General features: G+C 37.8%; 1 protein-coding gene across 2 annotated transcripts; it reads left to right on the top strand.

The window, feature by feature from the left end:
• Positions 1 to 921: 921 nt before the first annotated feature.
• Positions 922 to 21585, top strand: igsf5a (immunoglobulin superfamily, member 5a). 2 transcript variants are annotated; one of them, XM_049469039.1, is made up of 10 exons: positions 922 to 1279; positions 2312 to 2449; positions 3408 to 3488; positions 8527 to 8841; positions 12957 to 13247; positions 14352 to 14480; positions 14854 to 14878; positions 16061 to 16149; positions 17705 to 17772; positions 17899 to 21585. In XM_049469039.1, exons 3-10 carry the CDS (start codon positions 3443 to 3445, stop codon positions 18001 to 18003), a joined length of 1068 nt encoding a protein of 355 aa, XP_049324996.1. In that variant the 5' UTR covers positions 922 to 1279; positions 2312 to 2449; positions 3408 to 3442; the 3' UTR covers positions 18004 to 21585. The 2 variants fall into 2 exon arrangements, with proteins under 2 accessions (XP_049324996.1, XP_022536728.2); XM_022681007.2 differs by lacking the exon at positions 2312 to 2449.
• The last annotated feature ends 1943 nt before the right edge of the window (positions 21586 to 23528 follow it).

Here is a 23528-nt window from a genome sequence, read left to right as displayed (position 1 = left end):
TCTAATAAAATGGCCAGTGAGTGGACATACAAGGTAGTAAGTGTTTCTAATAAAATGGCCAGTGAGTGGACATACAAGGTAGTAAGTGTTTCTAATAAAATGGCCAGTGAGTGGACATACAAGGTAGTAGATGTTTCTAATAAAACGGCCAGTGAGTGGAAGTACAAGGTAGTAGATGTTTCTAATAAAACGGCCAGTGAGTGGACATACAAGGTAGTAAGTGTTTCTAATAAAATGGCCAGTGAGTGGCAGTATAAAAGGAATAGGAAGTAAAATGTAGGTGTTCTGACAAGGAAATGTAAGATATGTATATGTTTCCAATATAGTGACCAGTAACAGGAAAAGTAGTGTAGTGAGAGGGCCATTCTACACTCTATTTAAAAAGCCAAATCCTAAATGGCTTAACCATTGCTGCGTGGATGTGATTGCATCCAGACTCACAAGACAGCATTAGTAAGGACAGGTGTAATGTTGATAATAATGATAATAATGATGAGTAGCTAGGCCAATCCAAGTCATCCTAAAGGTATTAGATGGAGCTCCATTCCTCCAGAAAGCTACACATCTCATTGCTGGCTGGCTGACTTACCTACCCCTTTAGCCAGAGGCTGGCTTTGGGCATTTTGCCCCATACAACTGGCCAGTGCTGTTTAATACAAGGCGATGACGATACAATTTTACCAAGCTACACCACCCATCCCGTTCCTCAGGAAACACAATAGCCCAGTGTTGTCCTGTTGACTCACAGCAATGCCTTATTGTCTCTGGTATGTACCTGCCTTATTGTCAGTAATCCAACAGCAGATCTTCTGGTATATGACTTTTATATAGTGGGCGGGATTTAGGTATGACTGGTATTGAGACCAGCCGTTGCTTCGCTGTGGGTGTGTCAGTTTCAGTGTATGTAAAACACTGTGCAAATAGTGCACTCATGAGGTGGAGTGCAAACCAGTGCAATTTCAAGCAAACAGATGGGTCATGAGGTCACAGCCTCTGGGAGTAATCTGGCTGGTAGACGGTCCACCTTGGTTGGCATGTCAGTAATCACTCCGCGCCTTGTAATCCTCCCCAACGAGCTTCGGTGCTGCTGGACCTGAGTGTAAAACAGAGCTGCCTGACTGCTATTACTCATCTCGAGTTCATGTGATAAGAAGAATGGCAGGCTGCTGGACTTTGGCCTCCTTTCGGTGGAGGATATTTTTTCCGCATCTACTCTGAGCTGAGGAAGGAAGTTGGAGAGGGTTTTTGTTCTCGATTAACTGCTGAATTGTGTTTTCAGGTAAGTGTATTTATTTAAATAGCTGTTATTTATCAACTTTGATAGATTTTTTTTATAGCTGAGGGCAAACACGCTTATCCGCTTTTTATCTGTTGGATGGAAGTCATTTTACGTGTTTTAAACGTTTCTTTGGTTGAGGCAATGAATACGATCAAATGGTATAAAACGATGGTCTTGTAAAAGAAAAAATAGACAGAAATACCAACAGATGTGTAAAAAATTTTGTATTTTGGGTTGTTAGTAAAAATTAACCATGAAAAACAAGGAAGAGCATTTTTGTTGTAATAAAAAAGTTAAAGCTGAACCATAATGGCAAATTGTATTTATCATATTTGGACTTACTTTTGTTCCTCCTGTAAAAAAGAAAAGAAAATCTTCTACATTCAAAACAAAGCTGGAGAACATGCCAGTACAGGCCAAAACAGTTAGCACTGTAGCTAACACACTACAAGCCTGTTGAGGCCAGCTGTTATCACTGTGGCTAAACTGCTAAACAGAAATAGTGCGCTGTATGGTGTGTGAGACATTTTTTAGTTGAATAATCCCAAAAAATCTCAACAGTATATTTTATTCCTTAATAGTTCACTATCAAACAACCAAAATGCTAATGTAATGCAAAATATAGTGACCAGATAGTGTTCGCTAGCATGTATACCATAATGCAATGCGGTTGAGTTGTGTCACAAATTACGATTAAGTTTTTTGTTTGGTTTTTCATTAGTAAGTTTACTATAGAGTTAATGCTACAAAGTGAATAGTGAATGAGTTAGTCAGTGAACCATTACGAACACAACTTGTTGTGTCTGTTAGCACCGTTAGCCTGACTTTTTTTTAGCTTTAGCGCCAGTGTTCACTCAGGGTTAACTTAAACTTAGCTAGCAAGCAATAAAGTGAAACCTGGGAAAAATAAATAAGGAAAACCTAGGAAGAATAAATAGGGCACTGTGCTAAACTAAAAGCAACTATTGTTGATGCTAACTTTTACTTTTTACCTTTACTTCTGCTGTATTTCTTCTGTCCATCATCTGCTAGTTCAAAGACAAACTAGGATATATCATCTGAACCAAACTGGAGCTAAACACACATCAGCAGGAAAAATATCAGGTTACTTTTTAACTTGATGTCACGGATGACCCAGGCAGGGAGACGAGGAGGCGGACACAGGTGCAGGTAAGGCGAGAAATTTATTAAATAAGTAAATAAACAAATAAACAAAGAACAGCGAAACAAACCAAAACAAACTAGGGAGACTAGAGAACAAGAAACTAAACAAAGCTAAGAACAAAAACAGGGAATAACTAAAGACTAAACACTAAGCAGGTGAATAGGGAACACGGAAACAAACAAGAGATACTAATGATAAACTAAAACCGGGCAAGGGAAATAAACAGAGATAAACACAGAGCTAGAATAAAACACGGAACAAGAAACTAGGTCAATAGGAACAGAGAAACGCAGAGACAGACAACGGGGGACAGTGCAAAGACCGACAGAGGACAAGTGACAGAGGAAGTCTATTTAACTAAACAGGAAACACACTGGGAGTGGAAACACCTGGGGAAGGGGTGGAGCTACAAATGAGACATGAGGTAATGGAAAATCACAGGCAGAACACAGGGGCACGGGTCACGTGGGACAACACAGGCACGAGGACAGACAGGAAACAGGGTCAGGCGTGACACTTGAAATGTTTAAGAAGGCCAAACTGAGCAAAAAAAAAGCAGAGCTATAGGCTAAAAGTGAAATTCCCTAGACTTTTTCTGTGTTCATAAATTATCTGAGCATTTTTCACCTCAACCAAAGTCACATACTTACTATTTATACAGGAAAGATAAACTAAAATAATTTATTTTTATTCAGTGGCACCAGTAAGAATAGTCAGAAAAAGATGTTCTTAATGTGCTCTAAAATGAGAGAAAACTGCGCATCGCAAAGCAGAGATTTCTGAACAATACCACGCCAAGGCCGAATGTGCCCACCTCTACATAAAACAGAGTTTTCACCACATTCAAAGTTCTCCTTTTATTCATTTCAAGGTCATATCCCACAATATGCTTCTAAAATCTTCTACAGTATTCATTTCAAGGCTGTTTCCAAAGCTGATGCTGTCCTTTATCTAAACCCGCAGGCTTTACAAACTGGCATGAGCATTTGTGAAGGAGCATGGACACGTTCGCCCTCGCCGCTCTCCTGCTTTTCATCTCTGGGGGTGAGTATTCTCGTTCTTCCTGCACTGTGGCTTTTCATTTCAGAAAACAAAAGAGCATTCACGTTGACAAGTTTCCTGAACCGTTATTAGATATTGAAAGGTCGGCTTGAGAAAGGGCGGGCCCAAATCTTTCTCAGAGGTTCAGAAAGTGTCTGTTTGCATTCCACTCACTTCTGCTTTTCAAGGCTCAGCTTGTCTGGATTATAGATTGAGATTTAATGTATTTTGTGGCATTGACTTATCTGCAAAGGTGTCAAAAGTATTCTCATTTATTAGTCAGGTAGAAGTATAGATACTAGGGTTTAAAAATACCTCTGCAGAAGTTGAAGCATCAACTCAAGTAAAAGTGTAAAATAACTGAAAATGATTTCAAAACTACTAAAAATATAAAAGTAAATGTCAAACTGGCCAGACACACGACAAATACTCGCAGATACCAACCACACAGTTTATTTACAAAGGACCTAGGCGTACAGGAGTAGTAAGGGACAGGCAGGGTCAGTAATAGTAAGGCAGCAAATATAAACAAATACCAGGGTAATCAGGCAAAAACAGGGTCATATATGGTAAATCCAGCAAAAAAGTGCTATGGCAAAAGAGTAGTAAAACAGTAGTATTAAACAAAAATGATTGAAAGTCAGACACAAAAACAAGTTGGTAACAAAAGGCAATAAACAAAGGAAACATGTTGTAGAAGAGATAGATAACTAGATTCAATAATCAGCAGGGAACATAGCAAACTGAGGGGTATTTATACAAGACAGGCCGGGTGGAAACAATCAGTAACTTGGCGAGCAAGAACACCATAGCTCCATGTGATGAGCAGAATCAGGGAAGTCTGGTGTGAGTGCATGCTGGGAATTGGAGTCTTTGGGTAGTTCAGAGTCCAGAGCAGGCAGACTGACAGCGTCAGGACTGACAGTAAAAGTAATGTCTAAAGTATAAAACTCTAAAAAATGAAGTGATGCAGCTATTTTTAAAATGTAAGAAGTAGAACTTTCAGATCATTATGTGTAAATAAGTAAAGAAACAAAGTATTTTTACTTCGTTATTGACACCTCTGCTCAGGGCTAATACAATCAGTGGTGTGCCTAGGCTGTTATGAAACCTGGGGCTCAGCCCCCAGAAGAATTGTTGCTTTACGAAAAATGTCTGTGAAATAAAGCCAAGAATGAATGACCCACATCACAGAAATACTCTAAAAACAGCACATCTTTGAGGCAGTCTGGTGGAAAGATCATTAATAGCTTCCTCTTGAATGATTTCAAGCTCCTGTTTTTCTAAAGAGAGCACAGCTAAAGACGTGTTTGGCGCAGTGTGCTCCGAAGCCCTAAGAGTGATAAAAGAAGATTTAAAAAAATATTTTTTGCTCTAGAATTAAATCTAAGTCCGTTTTCATAGTTTTGTATGCCGCTGTCAAAAAGACAAAAAAAAGGCAGAGCAAGTTAGTTAAAAATAATGCCAGTATATAAACAGTCATTGGTTTAAAATCAACAATGTGAATTTGGATTGAGAAAAGACCCAGGAATGTTCAAGACAATGTAGATCTAGTGGGCAAGACTACACACTAATGGTAAGTAGGAGTTCAGGGAAGACACACATTAAGCAATTCATTTTGTGTGTAATGTACTTCGTTTTCGGTAGATATTACCTTTTATACAACAATTACATCCGACCTTACAATCTGATTGGCTGAGAAGTGTTCTAACGGAGTGTTCCGAAGGGGGATACAGATGTATTGTGAGAAGACCGTATTGTTATGACAAATGTCAGCACGGTCTTCTCACAATACATCTGTATCACTCCGCGGACGTGTTGCCGAGTAACGGCATATACACATGAGACATTTTTGAATCAACGCCTCCAACAGCAGCAGCAGCAGCAGCAACATTAGCTTAGCACAGGCTAGCGCCCAGCTCGTCTTTTGTGGGAAAAAAGGAAAGAAAATCCATCAGTCACCTCGGCCGCAGTCTGACAGCCAGAACAGTAACCAGCCAGGCTAGGCTAAGCTAAGCTAATGCTAAGCTAAAGCAAGCTATGCTAACCTAAACCACAGTTCTGCCGGCTAGCTAACCGTCACCACCCCACAAACAGGGAGAAATGCTCCCAAACGCGCAGCTTTTACCTAAAGACGACTCTGCGGAGCAGGAGGGGAGAATTTTACCGTTATTTCATGGTCTTAACCTTTACCATCTTCGCTTATTCCCAATCTGGATTCTAAGCTAACGTTCGTGGTGTTACTCTGTATGAACTATACAACAGTTGCAGTTTTGCTACAGTTGTTGTGAAACTACTTGTGGGCGGAAGACACAGTCCACATTAAAGCATATTAATTCTGAATTAAGTTCTTTGATTTATTTTCTTTATTCATTTAGTAAAAAAAAACTGTTGTGTTAAAGCAATTGCACACTCAAAGTCATGTGCTATAATGATCCCTCTCCTGTTCTATTGCTTAAATATCTGTTCAGTTCAAGTAATATTTGCTCAAAATATGGGGTGAACTCTACCCAAACAAAATGTTGAGTGAAAATTGTTGCTTTAAATTGAACAAAGCTTAGCAAAGTTAAGATACTTTAAATTAAAACCATCAACAGTGAAGAGACCTTGCAGATAAACTCCAAAATAGGCTACTACACCACCAAGGAGTACCACTGAACTCAAAACTGCTGCACCTCCAAATCTACCTTTAGATTATACAACTCCAGAAATGTATAGTGTATTGAGTATTGTGCAGTGTAAAAATCACCATTAAAGACCATGTATACCATCTGTCACTGCAGAGCTGAAAACACTCCATCACCCCTATAATATCTGCTAGAAAGAGGCTGATCAGTTGTCTAAAAAGTGTAGCTATATTCTAAGTGTCTATAATAAGTTGACCAATGAGTGGAAGCACAATGTTGGACAGGTGTTTCCAATAAAGTGTCCTAAGTAAAAGTTCCTCCCTGGTAGACGCGGGTGTATTTAGCGTTAGTCTGAAAGCTGAAGTAGTGAGTTCTGTTTCTGCTTTCTCCTTGTTGATGTTTGATCAGTGAAGCTGCTTCAGCCTGGTTGTTCCTTATTTGCTCGACGTTTGCAATAAATCGAGATGTTCCTCACGTACTGGAGACAGAAAGAGAGAGGGATCGAGAGGGAGCGAGAGGGAGTGCAGATGCCTATATACCCCTAATTCATCACTCCAGCATGATGGACGCTCGCTTCATCTTCACTAATCACTGCATGCTCTCTTTTGGAAGTGATTAAACCCTTTAATATGCATTGTTCTGTTTATCAGGCCACGCCAGCAGTGCCTGGAAGCTCAATGCCGAAACACTTTTGCTTAAAGGCTAACATGCAAATTCAGATTTACAGTGAAATCAGCTCAGCTCTACTTGGAGCCAGACCTGTAGCACACTTCTTTCATGCATATGCTGGATAAGCATGAGGAAGATGTGCTTTAAAGTTATTCTAAAGACTAAATTATGCTAAGTTGAAAACATGCACTGTAAACCCTACATTAGGTCTGTAAGAGAAACTGGTGAAGAACCTATACACCCTAAACAGTTCAAGTAAACTTGATAAACACATCAAGTCCATGTCAAGATTAAGAACAGCTCACTTTGAGTTCAAGACAAGACCAAGGGCCCTATCTTACACCCTGCTTAAGGCACGTCACAATTCTCTTTGCTATTTTACACCATGCGAACGCTTACCAATTTACTGTATCTACATCGATGGGCATGGTGGTCTGGAAGTGAGGTGTGTTCAGGAAATTTCTGCTGTATTGCTATCTTGGCAGCGGAAAACACATGTGCGCCACTGATTGACTGATTAGAACCTAGTAGCAGTCAACAGTCAGATGTTCATTGCTATCTTGGCAATGCAGGTGCACCATGCTCGTTCAGCGCATTTACACCCCCACTCATTACACACACATACAATCCATGCCACAGTACCAATCCTAACTTTTACATCAACCAAAATAAAATACCATTGCTGTTCACGTAATTGACCTGCCCATAGGTCCGTTTCTTCTGCTGAGAATTGCAGAAGCACTGCACCTTTAACATACCAATCTGCCAACCTCAAATGCACCTGGCTCTAAAAGGGTATGGCAAGTGACATGCTGATTGGTTGGTTTTAATGTAATGCCCAAAACACAGCCATAAATAATTTAGAGAATTGGTGTACTTGGTGTACTTTTTGCGCCCTCACGATACCAAAAACACACTGACACGCCCTAAATCAAGCTGCGTGGTGTGCGGTTGACATCTCGCCTATAGATTATATTTATTATTTCTTTTTATGGGACAACACTGAAGATATGACACTTTGATACAATGAAAGGTACTTAGTGTACAGCGTTTATGACAGTGTAAATTAGCTGTGCCCTTAAAAAACTCATTAATGTCTAAACTGCTGCCAACAAAAGTGAGTACACCGACTAACAAAGTTCAAGTTAAGACTGAGATCAGGAAAAATATAGTTCAAATCAAGACTGAGACAAAGCCATATTAAGTTCAAGTCAAGACCAATACTGACATAAATAATAAAGACTGTGAAACATTAGGGATCATTTTCCAAAAAAAAATACCAGAATAAACGTCTTTGTTAAACCCATTTACACATTTTTCAGTATTCTTCACCTGAATCTGATGTGGTCTTTCTGTTACAACTTTTAGAAACATTTTTAAGAATGAATTTAAGACAATTCTTAGAAAGATATTGGTGAATGGTCCCTATTGTCTAAGTAAATACTATGTAGTAGTCCAAGTCAAGCAAACTTGTCTTCCTTGGTGGTTTAAAACCATGCACCAGTACTACAAGACTTGTAAACTAGTAAACAGAAGCTTAAATTATACTTTCAGACAAAGCAAATCATTCAACTCCAGCAGAAAGACTTTTACTGTAGAAATGTTTCAAATATATATCAATACTTCATTATGTCTATCAAATACTCTTTTGTATTCTCTCTGTCAGGCTACTCATAAGTTTATACCTGACCTGTTAATAGTACCATTACAGGTACCAATATCTTTTCATATTCTTTTGTCCTCAGGGGTAAGTGCTGAAGTGGTCTTGGAACCCCAGAATGAGTGGGTTCTCCGAACCGCTAACGCCAGTTTTAACTGCAGCACAAAACCAACAGGATGGACGATCATGATCTGGTCACTGAACGGAGTGCTGGCGCTCGCCATTGCGGAGGGACGTGGTGTGCTTGACGGCAGCGAGCGTTTTTCTGCTCTGAACCACTCTACAACAGCACAGGCTAAGTGGGAGTTTATCATCAGGAATGTGTCACGAAATGATGCTGGCCAAGTCAGCTGTCAGGTCCAAAGCACTGAGACAGTGACTGCAGGCCTGTCTGTCCAAGGTAGGCACACTGTATTCCAAATACTTAGAGGGGTAGTTTCCCAGACAGGGATTAAACCTAGTCTTGGGCTACACAGCATTTTGAATTGGGATTTTCCATTAAAGGGAAAATATAGTCTATGACTAGTCCCTGTCTTTCCCTGTCTGGAAAACCGACCCCCACATATTAATTGCTTAGTCTCATAATTACAGACCCTACTCGTGATTTACTGTAGTCCAATACACAGTAAACTCGCCAGAGTGTTAAATCAACACTAAAAGTGTAAAATGTAACACTAACAGTGTTGTTTTAACAGACTGGTAAATTAACTGTGTAGAACACAACAGATTTTAAATTAGCACAAATCTCACAAATCTCACAAATCACAAATTTCTTACATTCAATTTGACCTTTATTCGATTTTAAACAATATGATCCCAATATATTTCATGGTTAGTATGCTCAACTTCATTTCATTGATTAATATACATCCATTCGTGCATTTCAGCCCTGTAACATGTCCAGAAAAAAAAGCTTTACCAATTGCTTGCTTTCTTTTTACAACAATTAAAAGTGATTTTTTCCCTGAGGATACCAATCAAAAAAGGGTTTTGAGTTGTATTTTGTCCCATTCTTCCTGCAAACACACCTTTCACATGGTATTCTACATATTGTAAAAGAGACAATTCAGGTACACATCCATGTATGCAGCATGTGATTTTTTATTATCTTGTTGAAAAATGTATGAACGTCCCTAGAAAAGGTGTCATTTTTAAGGCAGTGGGAAGTTTTGGCTTATAATCTAAGGTGCTGCAATTTTTATCAGGATATTGCTGGTTCAAATCCCGGTCATGTAGCTTGCCATCAGCCATCAGCTGCTGGAGCCCTGACTGGCTGAGCACAATTGGACTTGCTCTCTCTGGGTGGGTAGATCATCCTCTTTCCCTTCATCGCTCTTAGGGTGATGTCGATCAGTACAAGGCATCTGTGAGCTGATGTATCATAACCGAGTCGATGCGCTTTTCTCAAAGCGTTAGCACTGTGATGCTACTCTGCAATGCTGCATCAGTAGCAACTGAGTAAATAAACTGGAGTGTTTTTTTTTGTTTTGTAAGTTTGTTATAGGAAGGGTTCAGATGCTTTGGAATCAGCGGAAACTCTAAAACCCGCACTGAAGTGATACTCCGGTATCTGCATTGAAAAACACTCGTTGGAAACATATTGTACCTGCATACCTGTACAGTATGTATATATGTTGATTTATTTCACAGTGGTTTGGCATTTCACAGTTTATTCACTGTTAGGCAAAACAAATAACTCAGCTAAAGGCAGAATTCCCAGCATTGCGGAGCGTGACCTAGATTAGAAGGTGCTACAGATCTTTACTAATTAATGTTCTTATTAGCTGGACTGTGTGGGAGATGTGAGGAAAGGTCTGCTCTGACAGTCTTGTAGGCTAAATTACACACCATGGGATTTCAAATAACAAGTCAGCAAACGTGCTCATGGATGATTGCTTCCAGTGAACCATCAAAAAAGAAAGGCAAGCAGAGCTGCAGCGCTTACACTCTGCTACACATACATACTAACACACACCCACAGATACACACAGAAACACACATATTACGATACATTACGATCTATCTATGTTACTAGTATCTATGTTACTGGTAATTTATGAGGACAAAATAAACCTAAATAAGGAAATACCAGAAACTATGGATTTATTTTCCGTTTTACAGAATTTCACAAACAATATTCTTTACCATAGGTTTACCCTATTCATTTGGTTAGCGCCACCAATTAGAGTAATGAAGCAGTTTAGAACTCCAATTTTTACATACAAATATTGAAAATTGACACCATGTATTTATATGTATATCAAAAGAAAACAATACAATATATCACAATATCAATACTTTTGTCCCACCTCAAATCAATCTGTATTTAATATGTTCATATTTTAAAGAACACAATCTAGCAGCTTATTCTTTGCTCAGTAAAGTCTGCATTAGACATTTTATAAATAAGTTATCCATTAATTATTAAGCTTTATTCTGTGTGAACTCATGTATCTATGTATCGTTACATAAATGAAAAAAGGGGTCTACTATGTGGACAACACTAAAAATTACTGTATTAGTTGTAAATAATAATAATAATTAATTGTAAATAATGTGTTTTATTACCAAATTATAGAAGAGCTTTGTTCCAGAAAAGATGGTGGCATTAATATGGAGCTGTTAATAGGTAGTGCTGTAGGTTTTCTATTTCTGTTTTACTGTGCAAAAATGGACAATATGTACAAATATTTACAACAGTTTACGTTCACATTCACAATAGTAAGAGTCATCCAGCCTCCAAGTTTTCTTTCAGAGAGACACACTCCAGCTCGTCCGCAGTGGCCCTCTGTGAGAAATGGGATTACGGTTTTTAGCCACGGGCTTGGTGTAAACACTCGCAATGGGGTCTCATCAGGACATGACGGTGCTAAGTATCCTCATACTTCTTTTAGATTAAACGTTTTTCTCACCGCAGAGCTTCTCCCGCCGGAGCCTGAGATGAAAAAATGGAAACGCAGGGCTGAAATGGGCTTCAATCTGCGCCAAATGACAAAAGAGACCAAAAAACTGCCTGGTTTTACAACTGTCCTTCAAAACCCTACAGAGCTCTTACACTCTAAATCACTTTCCTCAAATCTTTATTACTGCAAATCGCCTATCAGCTGTTAACATCAGTTAAAACCGGTGAAGTCTTAATCCGTAAAGACAATCCTGCCATATTGATCTCCAGCACCGTTCTTTCGATTTGGCTGGCAATGCGTTCTATTTGTGGGCACTTTTTCTGTTAGTTCCTTTAAGACGAGGCACCAAGAGTCGATTTCCTTTAGCAACTCACAGTTACTGTAAGTCTCCAGTGAGACCAGTTGTTCAGTTTTAGTGCCAAATTCAATACTAGGTTTTACTCAAGAACTCAGTTTACTATTATATAATTGTACATTGCACTGAGAAGACCTCAGCTTTTCTAAGCTTTTCTGCCATAACTTGCATTTTATTGGGCAGATTTTGTGGGTTTGTGTTTTAGAGGAACCAAAGAGAGCCCTAAATTTAAAGTAGAAAGTGAAGAGCCAATGTTATGTTATGATAATTAAAACTTGATTATGGAAAATTGGCATAGTAGTGTTTTTGTACGTAATGTTTTTTGTTACAAGATGTTGTAAAGACAACTATACATTACATTGTAGACCATCAACCATAAAACATGCTTCATAATATAAACAGCAGTTAAACCTTAAATCTAAGAAGAAAATCTGCTCTACTCTCACTAAAAATATTCTCATTCTTTTGTCTGTCCTTTCACTATGACAGGAGTCCAGATCTCTACATCATTAAATATGTTTGTGAAGACTTAACACTGGAGGTGTGGAGAAATCATTCTCTTGATTTCTGTAGAAACAATGAGAGGGGGGTCTCCCGCACTGCAAAAAAAATCCAAAAACTAGAAGAAATATATGTAATTTAAGACATAAATGCTTAAAATAACCAAAAAAGTCTCCCAATGGGGTGAGCATTTTTTTCTTAGTAAGATTTCTTATTATAAGCAATTACAAATTCTTAAAATCTGAACCTGAAGATTCTTTCATTCTGTAAAACTTGAAGTAATATAAATTAATAGTGCTTTATGTATTTTTCACGGTTAATATATCTAGTATGGTTCTAATTTGGGTCTATCAGCTACTCCTAGGAATCTTGCAGTAGCTTCTCTGAAGTGCTTATGTGGTCAGATACGGCTCTTAAACCAACATGAACTTATTGGATTCCTCTGATTGGATATTGACTACATGAATCTCTTTGATCTTTCATTTTGCACCACATTGAAATCCTGAAATCCTTTTGTTTTTGTAATAAACAATACTATAGCATTTGTCATTGGTCAGCATATTGCACATATACTGTAATTTCTCTTGGGAAATTCTGTTACACACCAGGAAAAAAAATAACATTAACCAAATCAAATCAAATCAAATCACCACCACTTATTGTATACAACCCCATCTCAATGAATAATTAAGGCACAGGAGCTGTGTGTGACTCTCTCATGGTGCTTATTGATGTTCTCCTGCTTGTTGTCTCCAGAGAGCGGCTCAGTGGAGATCGTGGGGTCGAACCGGACTGTGATGGAGGGAGATCAGGTTGTTTTCCAGTGTCTAGCAGCGGGCTGGTTTCCTACACCACAGATATCCTGGACTACGAATGGAACACCAGTGGACCAACAGTTCTTTAACACCAGCTCTGTAGAAGTGGGGACTCTGGTGAACTCCAACAGCACTGTCAGGCTCACAGCAGTCAGCAATGTATCTGTGGCATGCCTGGCGTCTATACCGGCTCTGACTACGCCTCAGCAGAGCAGTGTTTTACTCATTGTTGGTAAGAGAGTACACAATTATTATAAAGAAAATAATGGACACTCGTTACAATATTAGAACTAAAGACTGGTAACCAGATATTACATGTGAATTAACAAAGGATTGTTGGGTTCAGCTCAAATTGATTAAGCTGGTTGACTATCTTAGCTCTTGACCAGCGTAGGGTTTAATGGTTTAGCTAAACCAAGACGAGCAAGCTGGTTGTCCAATATGATCATGGTAATCAACCAGTAGAACTGGCATCTCCAGGCTAATTGTTCAGCAAGTTGGTCGATCAGCATGACCAAGCTGGTAGACCAGCATAACTATGTCAGTCTCCCAGCATGACCATGGTCATCAATCAACATGCTAGTCAACCAACTACTGTATCTTACCAGCACAGGGTTTCCCAACCACCTTAACCATTATCGGCTAAAAAAATCTTTAAAATATTTTACTGCTTTTACATATACAAATAAATATGTTCAATTCAAATGCTGTAACTCTCACTGCCCAAATGCTTCTCTTTGTCCTTTATGTAGGGACTGATTTTAAGCAACACCTCCACTATAGGGCTGATTAAGAGTCAAAAGTCTAAAAAAAACCCCAAAAAAACAAACATGACCATTTTAACAACATATTTTAAATCATTACCCAAATGTAACAGAAACGTTTTGACCAGTGTGTAGAGATTATAAGCTCAATTATGCATGAAAAACATGATTATTTGCTATTCTATGACTGCCGTGCTTGCACAGATCTCCTATTCGAGAATAGGAGGTATGGCGACTCTCTTGATGCAACCATTAAGCGGATTGGCTCTTTCTGTTTAAGGGCATGACTTTATCTATAAGCAGACACTTGGTTGAGTGCTTGAATGATGGTTGAATGATGTCAGTCATACACTGCCTGGCAAACTTTAATATTTTGTTGGACCGCCTTTAGGTTTAATTGCGCCACACATTCTCTATTGCATTGTTTTGATAATCTTCTGCAATGTCACAAGATTTAAATCCATTTTATTCCAGTGTTGCATTCATTTTTTACCAAGATGTTGCTGCATTGGAGATACATTGAGAATATTAATAAAATATATAACTGTGCTTTTTTCTCCTCCTGACTGCAGAGAAGGTGGAAAAGCCATCAGGTATAGACCGGACTGTGCTGATAGCTGTCACCGTGTCCGTCAGCGCTGTTGTACTCATAGTCCTCATCATCATTGCAATCGTCTTCTGCTGTAAAAGGCGAAGAGCAAGTGAGTGCCCTGCAATTCTAAAACGTGAAAGCTGCATAAGGTCCTTGCTTCATCCACTCAGTTTAAAGACAATCAAGGTGACGCTACATGTATTAGCATATGCTTAATCCCACCACCACCATGTATGACATGTATGAATGAGGATCATGAGGTCAGAGACGAGTAATGTATACTGTATGAATGTATAAAGTGTCATGAATCATTAAAAAGCTAAAATGTGTATGTGGGGTTTAATGTTAGGTCACTGTATACATTTATTTTACAGATTATTTATTTATTTAAATTGAATCTAAATATCCCCATTCTCAAGCTTAACCTGTAGGTTCTGAAGACAAAAGTGATAGTCTAACTCTTACTTTATTGCTTTTTTCAGAGTCAAGCTACCAAGAGGAAGCAAGGTACGTACAACTGGCAGAAAAGATGCTAAAAGAGTTAATCACTAGGTTCACATGGCATCTTATACTAGCTTTTAATATGATCTGTATCCCACACTAGTCTAAACAGTTCATGCTCCTAAACTAAAGGCCACGTACAAAAACAAGCAAAGCTTTACATGTAGTTTTGGTTTATAATTGTCTTTTCTATGTTTGGGAGATCGCTGGTTTGAATCCCAGTCATGCAGCTTGCCATAAGCTGCCGGAGCCCTGAGAGAGCATAATTGCTCTTGCTCTCTCTGGGTGGGTAGATGGTGCTCTCTCCCCTCATCACTCCTAGAATGATGTCAATCAGCCAAGTGATACTGGGTTGCATCAGCACAATGCATCTGTGAGCTGATGTATTGGAACCGCTGCACTTTCCTCCGAGCACGCTGTGATGCTACTCAGCAATGCTGCATCAGCAGCAGTTCAAAAAGAGGCGGTGGTAATTGATAGCTGAATGTGTGGGACAATTGGCCAGATTAATTGGAAAGAATAATGGCCAAAAAATGGTAGAAATTATAATTAAAATTTAATTATAATAGACAATTAGCATTATTTTCAGTGGCCCTCTTTTGGCCATGTTTTGACATTTATTTAGAAAACAATATTTCAATCAAAGTTCATTTGAGAATAGATATCATTTGAAATATTTATGAGTCTGTTGCTACTGAAACCCTTTACTGTCATCCATTTTTAATATGAAAGTCACATAAATTAAAATTTGGCTGTTCGGATTGAGTTGCATTGAATTGGAGCTGTATTGGATTCCAATACCACATATTGAAGTGGTCCAAATTGGAATAAAAAATGTCATATTCAATGTGTGAACGTAGTCAAATTTTTTGAGCAAATGTTTTAAACATTTTATAACGATATAACGATTTAACGATTCTAACATTTAGCAAAAGCATTGGAAAATTGCTTAACCAGACCACTGCTTTAAGTCTGCAGAAATATTTAGTCTAAAGCTCGGACATGCTGTGCTAATCTGTGATAAGTAAGTGTGTGTTTACCACTGAAAGTGTGAGACAGTTGGAGAGAGCTGTGGTGAGTTTATGTGCTGGAGTCTCTTGGGAAAGCAAGAGGGGACTTTGTTTCCACTTTTCAGGGAAGTCTCCTTGTTGTTAGCAGGCCTCTAAAAGGTTTTGATTGTTCCGCTAGATCACACGCGCGATCACAGACAGCTGGAGATATACCGACTCGGGAAAGACAGGGACAGGATAACCTTGGATACGTTACAGATCCTAAAGGTGAGAAAACTCACAATCACACACTCTTACACACCTTTCATTCGTTTTCAGTTACAAAACCCAATACAGTTATAACACTTATGATCTTTGGCCCACATTAAGACCTGCATTAATATCTAAAGTCTTTTTTACACTGAAATTGTTCCATAAAAGGGCAATGATATGGCTCTTATTGTAGCTGTTTTTTATTAGAACCACATACTTTTCCAGCCTTTCGTTGCCTCATCCAAATTCTTTTAAAGATATGTTGTTTTTTAGGAAATGGTCAAATATATCACTTTATTTAAGATGCTTTAGGGTGTTTTTCGAACCTGTAGTTGGTTTCTATGGTCAGGATCAGTTGATAAGTGTGTTTACCAAAATGCGCATCAATAAACCATGTGAGCGTGCTTTTGCCTCCACTGATTGGTCAGAGCTGTCTGGCACGGGAGCAATAAAGAAAATATAGCGAGAAGATTTTGTGCAGTGTGAAGCTGCTTTAACGTAAAACGCAAACAAAAAAAATAATTATGCTGCGCTTTTAAACACAGTGTTTTCAATGGGACATGCAGTGCAGATGAACACGTAGTAAACATACTGTAGTTGTGTGCCTGCGAGTAGTGAACACTGCACAGACCATGTGTGTGAACTTCATGGAGCAGCAGAGACAGCGTTTGTTCACAGTAGTATATTATCTGGCTAATATATCAGATTAAACAGCAACTTATGAGCAGTTTAGCTCAAATAGAAGGAGTATATGATATTGATAGTTTGGTTGGATCAAGACCAGATCACGTTCTCACCACAAGCAAACCACTCAAGAGTTCGTTTTGGACCTCTGGGCTTGGTACGGTTATTTTGATTCACACCCAAGTGTGAGCACTGTTTTCACACCTGCTTAAATGAACTGCACCAAGGGTACAAACAAATCAAAGGATTTTAATCCATTTTAAACAGATCAAATAGTGCCTGTGTGAAAACGCCCTTAGATTTTGTCAAATTGATAAGCGGAGCAGTGGCTGCATGCAGTAAGACTTGTAGCTCCGCCCATCTTATTTTTCTCCTCTAAATTGTCGTTCCATCTCAGTTCTTATTTTCCTCTTTTATATCTGTATTTAAAACCTTATTATGCTCCATCACAAGAAGACACAGTTATCATGAAGTGTTAGAAAGCCTGTGTAAATTTGATGAACTACATTTAAACTCAATGAAGGCAGTCTGGGATGCTTGGTCTGGGCACCAAATGATTGCAAATTTGACAACATGGCAGATCATGTTGACTTCATTTCTATAGAACAGATGAGAATGAAACCATGGTTACCATGATTTCTACAGTCATTTTTGTACATCGGACAAACAGAAATGCAACAAAAAAAGACCTTTTTATTTTTACTTCTGTTAAAAATGACTTTTTAATTTAATTATGCATTAATGTTACCATTTCAGAGATATCAGTACTTTTTATGACACTTACTCTGGCATGAATTAAATGTTCCCTATAATTTATTTAGAACTGGATAGGCTGAGAGTACAGTCAATGTTCAGTAGTGAGTTACTGCCTATATCTTCTTTACAGCAAACGACACCAGCAGTGAATTAACTGACAGCGGGATCTGGCAGAGCAGTCACATCAGCACTATTCAGGTACTACTGTAAAAAAAATCAATAAACAATTTAAATAACACAAACACATTCCCTACCACCCCCCCCCCCTGCTGCAGAGTACACTTAAACCATATTATAATAACATTATGTGTTCTTGTGTTCTAGATGCCTCATGTGATCAACGGGAGCCAAAGAGACAACAATCTTTATGTCAGTCACCCCGTTGGTGAAAACGGTGTCAGGAAACATAGACATGTAACTATAGTGTAAATATACAATGAGATACAGTGTTTAATAAGACATAACAGATTTATTTTTCTAGAAAAAAAAAATTGAAAACTGTAAATGCAGGATTAATTTTATGGGAAAATCTTTTTTTTATCTTGCGATATGTGCAATAATTGTAGTGCAATATACTGTATGTGCCCTCCTTTTTCAGAAAAAAAATATATTAAAAGAAATAAAAAAACTTTTAATGGACTGTCACCGGCTGCATAGTTATGGAGCTTAAAAGCTGACAAGTTTTTGTATATGAATTTTCTATATTTGAAATAAATATACAAAATATATTGCCTGACTTTAATAGCATAATTCATTAATAATGTTTTTTTTGTGTTCTGAAATTGTGAGGTGGTAAAATTAGCTGTTTAAAATATATTTCAAAGTAACACGTTAGATTTTCAGATTAAAAAAATTACATCCAAAAAATTTAATCTATTTAATTTAATTCATGGCTCTTAATTTTTTTTGTTTAAAATAGAAAAAGGCATTGTTAAAATATAAAATATTTAATGTCAGGTATATTTAATTCAAATAAACAAAATGCAGATTCAAATACTTATGTCACCTATAACATCCATATTTTTTTACAGTCATTGAAGTGGACCAATAGAAATTCTCTAAAATTACTTTCTACATTGACTTCTACATTCTATTGAATTTTAGTACTTTTTCTTATAAAGTTATTTTTTTTGCATGTAGGGAAATGTTATTCTTTTGGGTCCTAGCTGTGAAATCACGAAATCAAAATGAACATCTTCAGTATTTCAGAAATTAATCATTTATTTGGCTTTATTGTTCCATTAATGGCATATTAATTATCCTTAATGTATCCATTTCCAACACCTCCAAAAATATAGCATTACTCTAAATAGAGAAAACAACCCCGAAAACATGTTACTGTAATTAAGGCTGGGTATCAGAATCTGATTTACAGAATCAATTCGATTCTGATTCACACAGTTCCAGTTGATTCAATTTCTGATTTGATTCAATATCGATTTATTTAGGAATATTTCAGTTACAATTACAATGTTGTAATGATGAAATTGTATAGGCAACACTCAAACTACTATTATTAAAAATATTAGTGAAGAATTAACCAAGGACAGTTACATTCATTCTTTTTTATTATTATTATTTAATGTGTCTATAACAGAACAACAGTGTAACAATGTAAACATACGCCTGCCTGTGATTCTCATATATATATATATATATATATATATATATATATATATATATATATATATATATATATATATATATGCAGCTGGCCCTCCGGCTCTACAGATGGATGACGTTAACAAAAACATGCATTTTATGTACACTGGCCTGTTAATCGCAATACAAACAAGCATTCACAATGTACTGTATGACCTAATTCTGTGGAATTCCTCCACATACCACATACTATACATCAGTGTAGAGTAATCAGAACTGACTGCAGATAATGCAGTAAAAATGTGTTTTTTAATATCACTAAGGAGCTGTAATGTGTTTTAATTGGCCCCCACGAAGATGCAGAGAGGGGCTTATGCTGCCGAGCCTTGAAGGCTTGAAAGCAGCAAAGCACATAACATCACTCACTCGAGGCTTAATTAAGTTCCGCTGAGCTACTTGTGTAGATCTCATATTTACTGTATTGGATTCCACCTTGGCGCAGTGTGTTCTCCTGCGTTCTCCTGTGATTTCATAATGAAATTCTCTACAGCAGGGTGTAGAGAACCTTCCTCGCAGATCATAATGCACAGCTTCACTGTAGATAACTGTTTGCTGTGTTTCTTTCACAGGTTCACTGTTTTAATATTTAAATCGTTATAGGGTCAGTATCAGTATAACATGCCTTCTGTGTCTGTGGCATAGTTGTATAAATTGCACAAAAAAACTGTGTAACAGGACATTTCTTTAGATTTACTCTGAATGAACAGGTATTATTACACGCATAGATGAAATAATAACGAGCTATTTAAATGTGTCACTCTGGGATAACCCAACCATTCAACCCTTTCAGATCTGAATTATGTTCTAGGGATGAAAAATATAAGAATGCAGTTTTTGTCTATAATCAGCACAAAATAAAACACTACTCTAATACAAAATCTACATGAAAATAAGTCTAACTAATTTTTTTTCCTTAACATGATTCAAAATTTTCAAAATCACAAAGAATTAATATAAAAAAATGAGCTTGTATTACTTTGCCTTATTTGTTCTGTAGTGCTGACATGCCCTAATGTCTGAGTTACTAATTTTTTATTATATTTAATAATTTTTTTTATTTATATGGTGGTCTGGATGTGTGGTGTGTTCAGGTCAATATCTGGCATGTTTCTATCTTAGCGGTGGGAAATACAAGTGCATCACTGATCGATTTAAACCCTGACAACAGTAAACAGTTAACCAAGCAGGAGCACCGTGTGCCCAGCTTGTTACCCATGCAAATAAACGATCTGCAGCACACAAATCCAGCTTTTACATCAAAAATAAACAAAATAAAAAATAAAATAACATTGTTGCTGTTGCCCTTAATGAGCTGCTGGTGTACTTTTACAGCATGAACGCTCAGGTTGGTATCCTCTGCTGAGATGAGCAAAAGCTCCGCGCTGTTAAGATAAGAAACGCGCCAAAGTCATAGCACACCTGGCTCTTAAAGGGAATAACCGGTGCTCTGTAAATCAATAAAATAGGGCCCATTGTCTTCATACATAAATAAGGTAAAGCCTGAGCTGTCAAACTTGTCATGGTAATTTTAGAAAATCCAAATCCAAATCTTTGAACTAGAAGAAGGTCACCATGAACGATTTAACAAGTTTGGAGCTCTAGGTTAAACACTGTTTTCATCAAATGCTAATTTTAAAATAAAATTAGTCATGCACTCAGTCATGCAGCTTACCATGGCAGGGTGAAGGTATGCATGACAGGAAATATAAAATGAAAATATAAAGTGATTAAGCTGTGAATGTTTGATTTCTGTTTAATCTAAAGTCTTATATATATTAAATATTAGGCACAGTAAAAGGCAAAATATTCTGATAATGACCCTGTAATTATATCACTAAGATCCTGTGTGTTCATGTATTTCTCCATCCAATAAGTGAATCACACCCTGGATGTACATGTTTATCATTAGCTCATATTTATAGCTCCATGTCGGCCTGAATCATAAACATTGGCACGCTCCACTTCTTTCTTATGAAACTTTGCGCTCTCAGTTTCATGGTCGGTGAGAATCAGCCAACAGATTAATTTTACTGATGAGCTTTTTATGTGGTGCATTATGCTTCATGAACCGTTTGCTATTCGTTTAAATTACCAATGTTCTTATGAAGTGGCCTTTTTAAAAAAAGCTTCCAAGTCGTTGATTGAACACTCCTTTTTATATTGTTGTTATCTCACTGAACAGAAATGTAGGAAACTGTCTGAAAGAGTCCAAAATGTATTTCTGTATAAACTGCCTGTATATTTTCTTTGTATTGATGAATTGATCACTGTAATTATTTTCTGTGTCCATTATTTTGTCACTTTTACATCGTATGTCTCCAAATATGAGACAATCAATTGGAAAAATGGTGTGTCCAAATGCGTCTGTTTTTTTAGTTACAATATTTCTTATGGTTTAGAGACACATTTTTTATGGTTTACATAAAAATAATGGATTTAGCAGATCTGAGTGTGACTCCAGCTCTTTACAGAGTTGGATACTGCAGACCTTAGAGCAAGTTAGGGCTTTTTAGAGCAGGATTTTACAGATTTGAATGTGAGCTGCTCTATTTGGTTAGAGTTGGAATATGCAGCTCTGTGTGTTAGGATTTTACAGATTTTAATGTGAGCTGCTCAAGTTGTATAGAATTGGAATGTGCAGCTCTAGAGTTGAATTAAGCAGTTCTGGGTGTGAGCTGCTCTATATCTTTAATGTTAAATTATACATCTTTGGATGTGAGCTCTATATATTGAGTGTTGGATTCTACAGCTTGATCTTTAAAGTTAAGAGTGTACAGCTTTGGATGTGGGCTGCTCTATATGTTCAGAGATGGCGTGTGCAGTTTTGGATATGGGCTGCTCTATATCTTAAGTTGGGGTGTGCAGTTGTGGATGTGAGTTGCTTTAGATGTATAGAGTTGGAGTATACAGCTGTGAATGTTGAATGTTGTTCTAGATGTTCAGGGTTGAGATATGCAGCTCTGGGTGTAAGCCGCTCTATAAGTATAGAGATGGAGTGTGCTGCTTTAGATTTGTGCTGCTTTTAATGTTTAGAGTTAAAATATGCAGTTTCAGATGTGAGCTGCTCTAGATGTTTAATGTTAGAGGTTTCAGCTTTGGATGAGAGCTGCTTTAGAGGTTTAGAGTTGGAGTGTGCAGCTCTTGATGTGAGCTGCTCTTGATGTTTATAGTTGGGGTGATGTAAAAGCTGCTTTACAATTCTGGATGTAGGCTGCTCTAGATGTTTAGAGATTTGGATGCTCTAGATAGGAGCTGCTTTATACATATTTAGATGTCAGCTGCTCTGGATGCTTAGAGTTGAAATCTATGATTCTGAATGTCAGCTGCTCTAGACTGCTCTAGTATTTACTAATGTGAGCTGCTGTTTACAGCTGGATCATACAGATGGGATGGGATGTTCTTGAGCATTTGAACAAATCTAGTCATTAAGAGGTATTGATAAGCCTAGATGTGACCTGTTTTTGATCTTCAGTCTTTGCATCATTCATCTCTGGTTGTGAGCAGTTCTAAATCTTCACAGGTTCAATTCACAGTTCCTACAACCGTGTTCAGTCTTCTTTCAGGTTTTGTGGAATAGCTAACCAACAGCAGCCAGCAGGCCACCCCACATTCCAGCTGAGCACTGTGTACGCTAGGAAACCCTCCAGATACGTGATTATTAACATACTTTCATCTTTGTTTCCAGTGCAAAATAATGAACGCTTATAAATAAATAAATAAAGTGGAGTTAATGGCCATGTGCCGTCTGGCAGCTATTCCCCAGTGGCTTGTTATGAGCCTTAGCTTCCGCTCGTGCTCTCCCCAGCCTCGTCCACATCCCTCACCGCTCGCCTGTCTACAAGTCAAGCAGCTGATGCTCTCCCACTCATTATGTCCACACTAAAGAAAGAACGGGTTATGTAACATACAGTGTTTTCCTTCTGTATGGTCCACATGTGAAGTGCTGCTTTCTGTCCCTATTAGTTCAGCATTGGTGGCTGAACACCAACAGAAATATTAGCTCGCAACACTGAGGGGACCGCAGTAAAAGGGGGGCTTCTCTGCACCCTGCAGTGTTTCCATTTCATCAGATTATGATGCAACGACCACTCCAATTAAGCCGGCCACTTAAAACCTGTCCCAGCTCCCCCCTGTTGTTTTGGAACATACGCTGACCTCGTGATTACAGTTCAAGTCTTCTTGTAATCTTACCTCAACAAGGTGCTCGAATAATGTAAGGCTGGATGTTGTCTTCTCAGTCCAGACCTTGTTGACTCACCTGCATTAAATATACACTGTGGACATAAGTATGG

The sequence above is a fragment of the Astyanax mexicanus genome, chromosome 20, assembly GCF_023375975.1.
Source record: "Astyanax mexicanus isolate ESR-SI-001 chromosome 20, AstMex3_surface, whole genome shotgun sequence".
In the NCBI taxonomy this organism is placed as follows: Eukaryota; Metazoa; Chordata; class Actinopteri; order Characiformes; family Acestrorhamphidae; genus Astyanax; species Astyanax mexicanus.
This window is presented reverse-complemented; position numbering and strand designations above follow the sequence as displayed.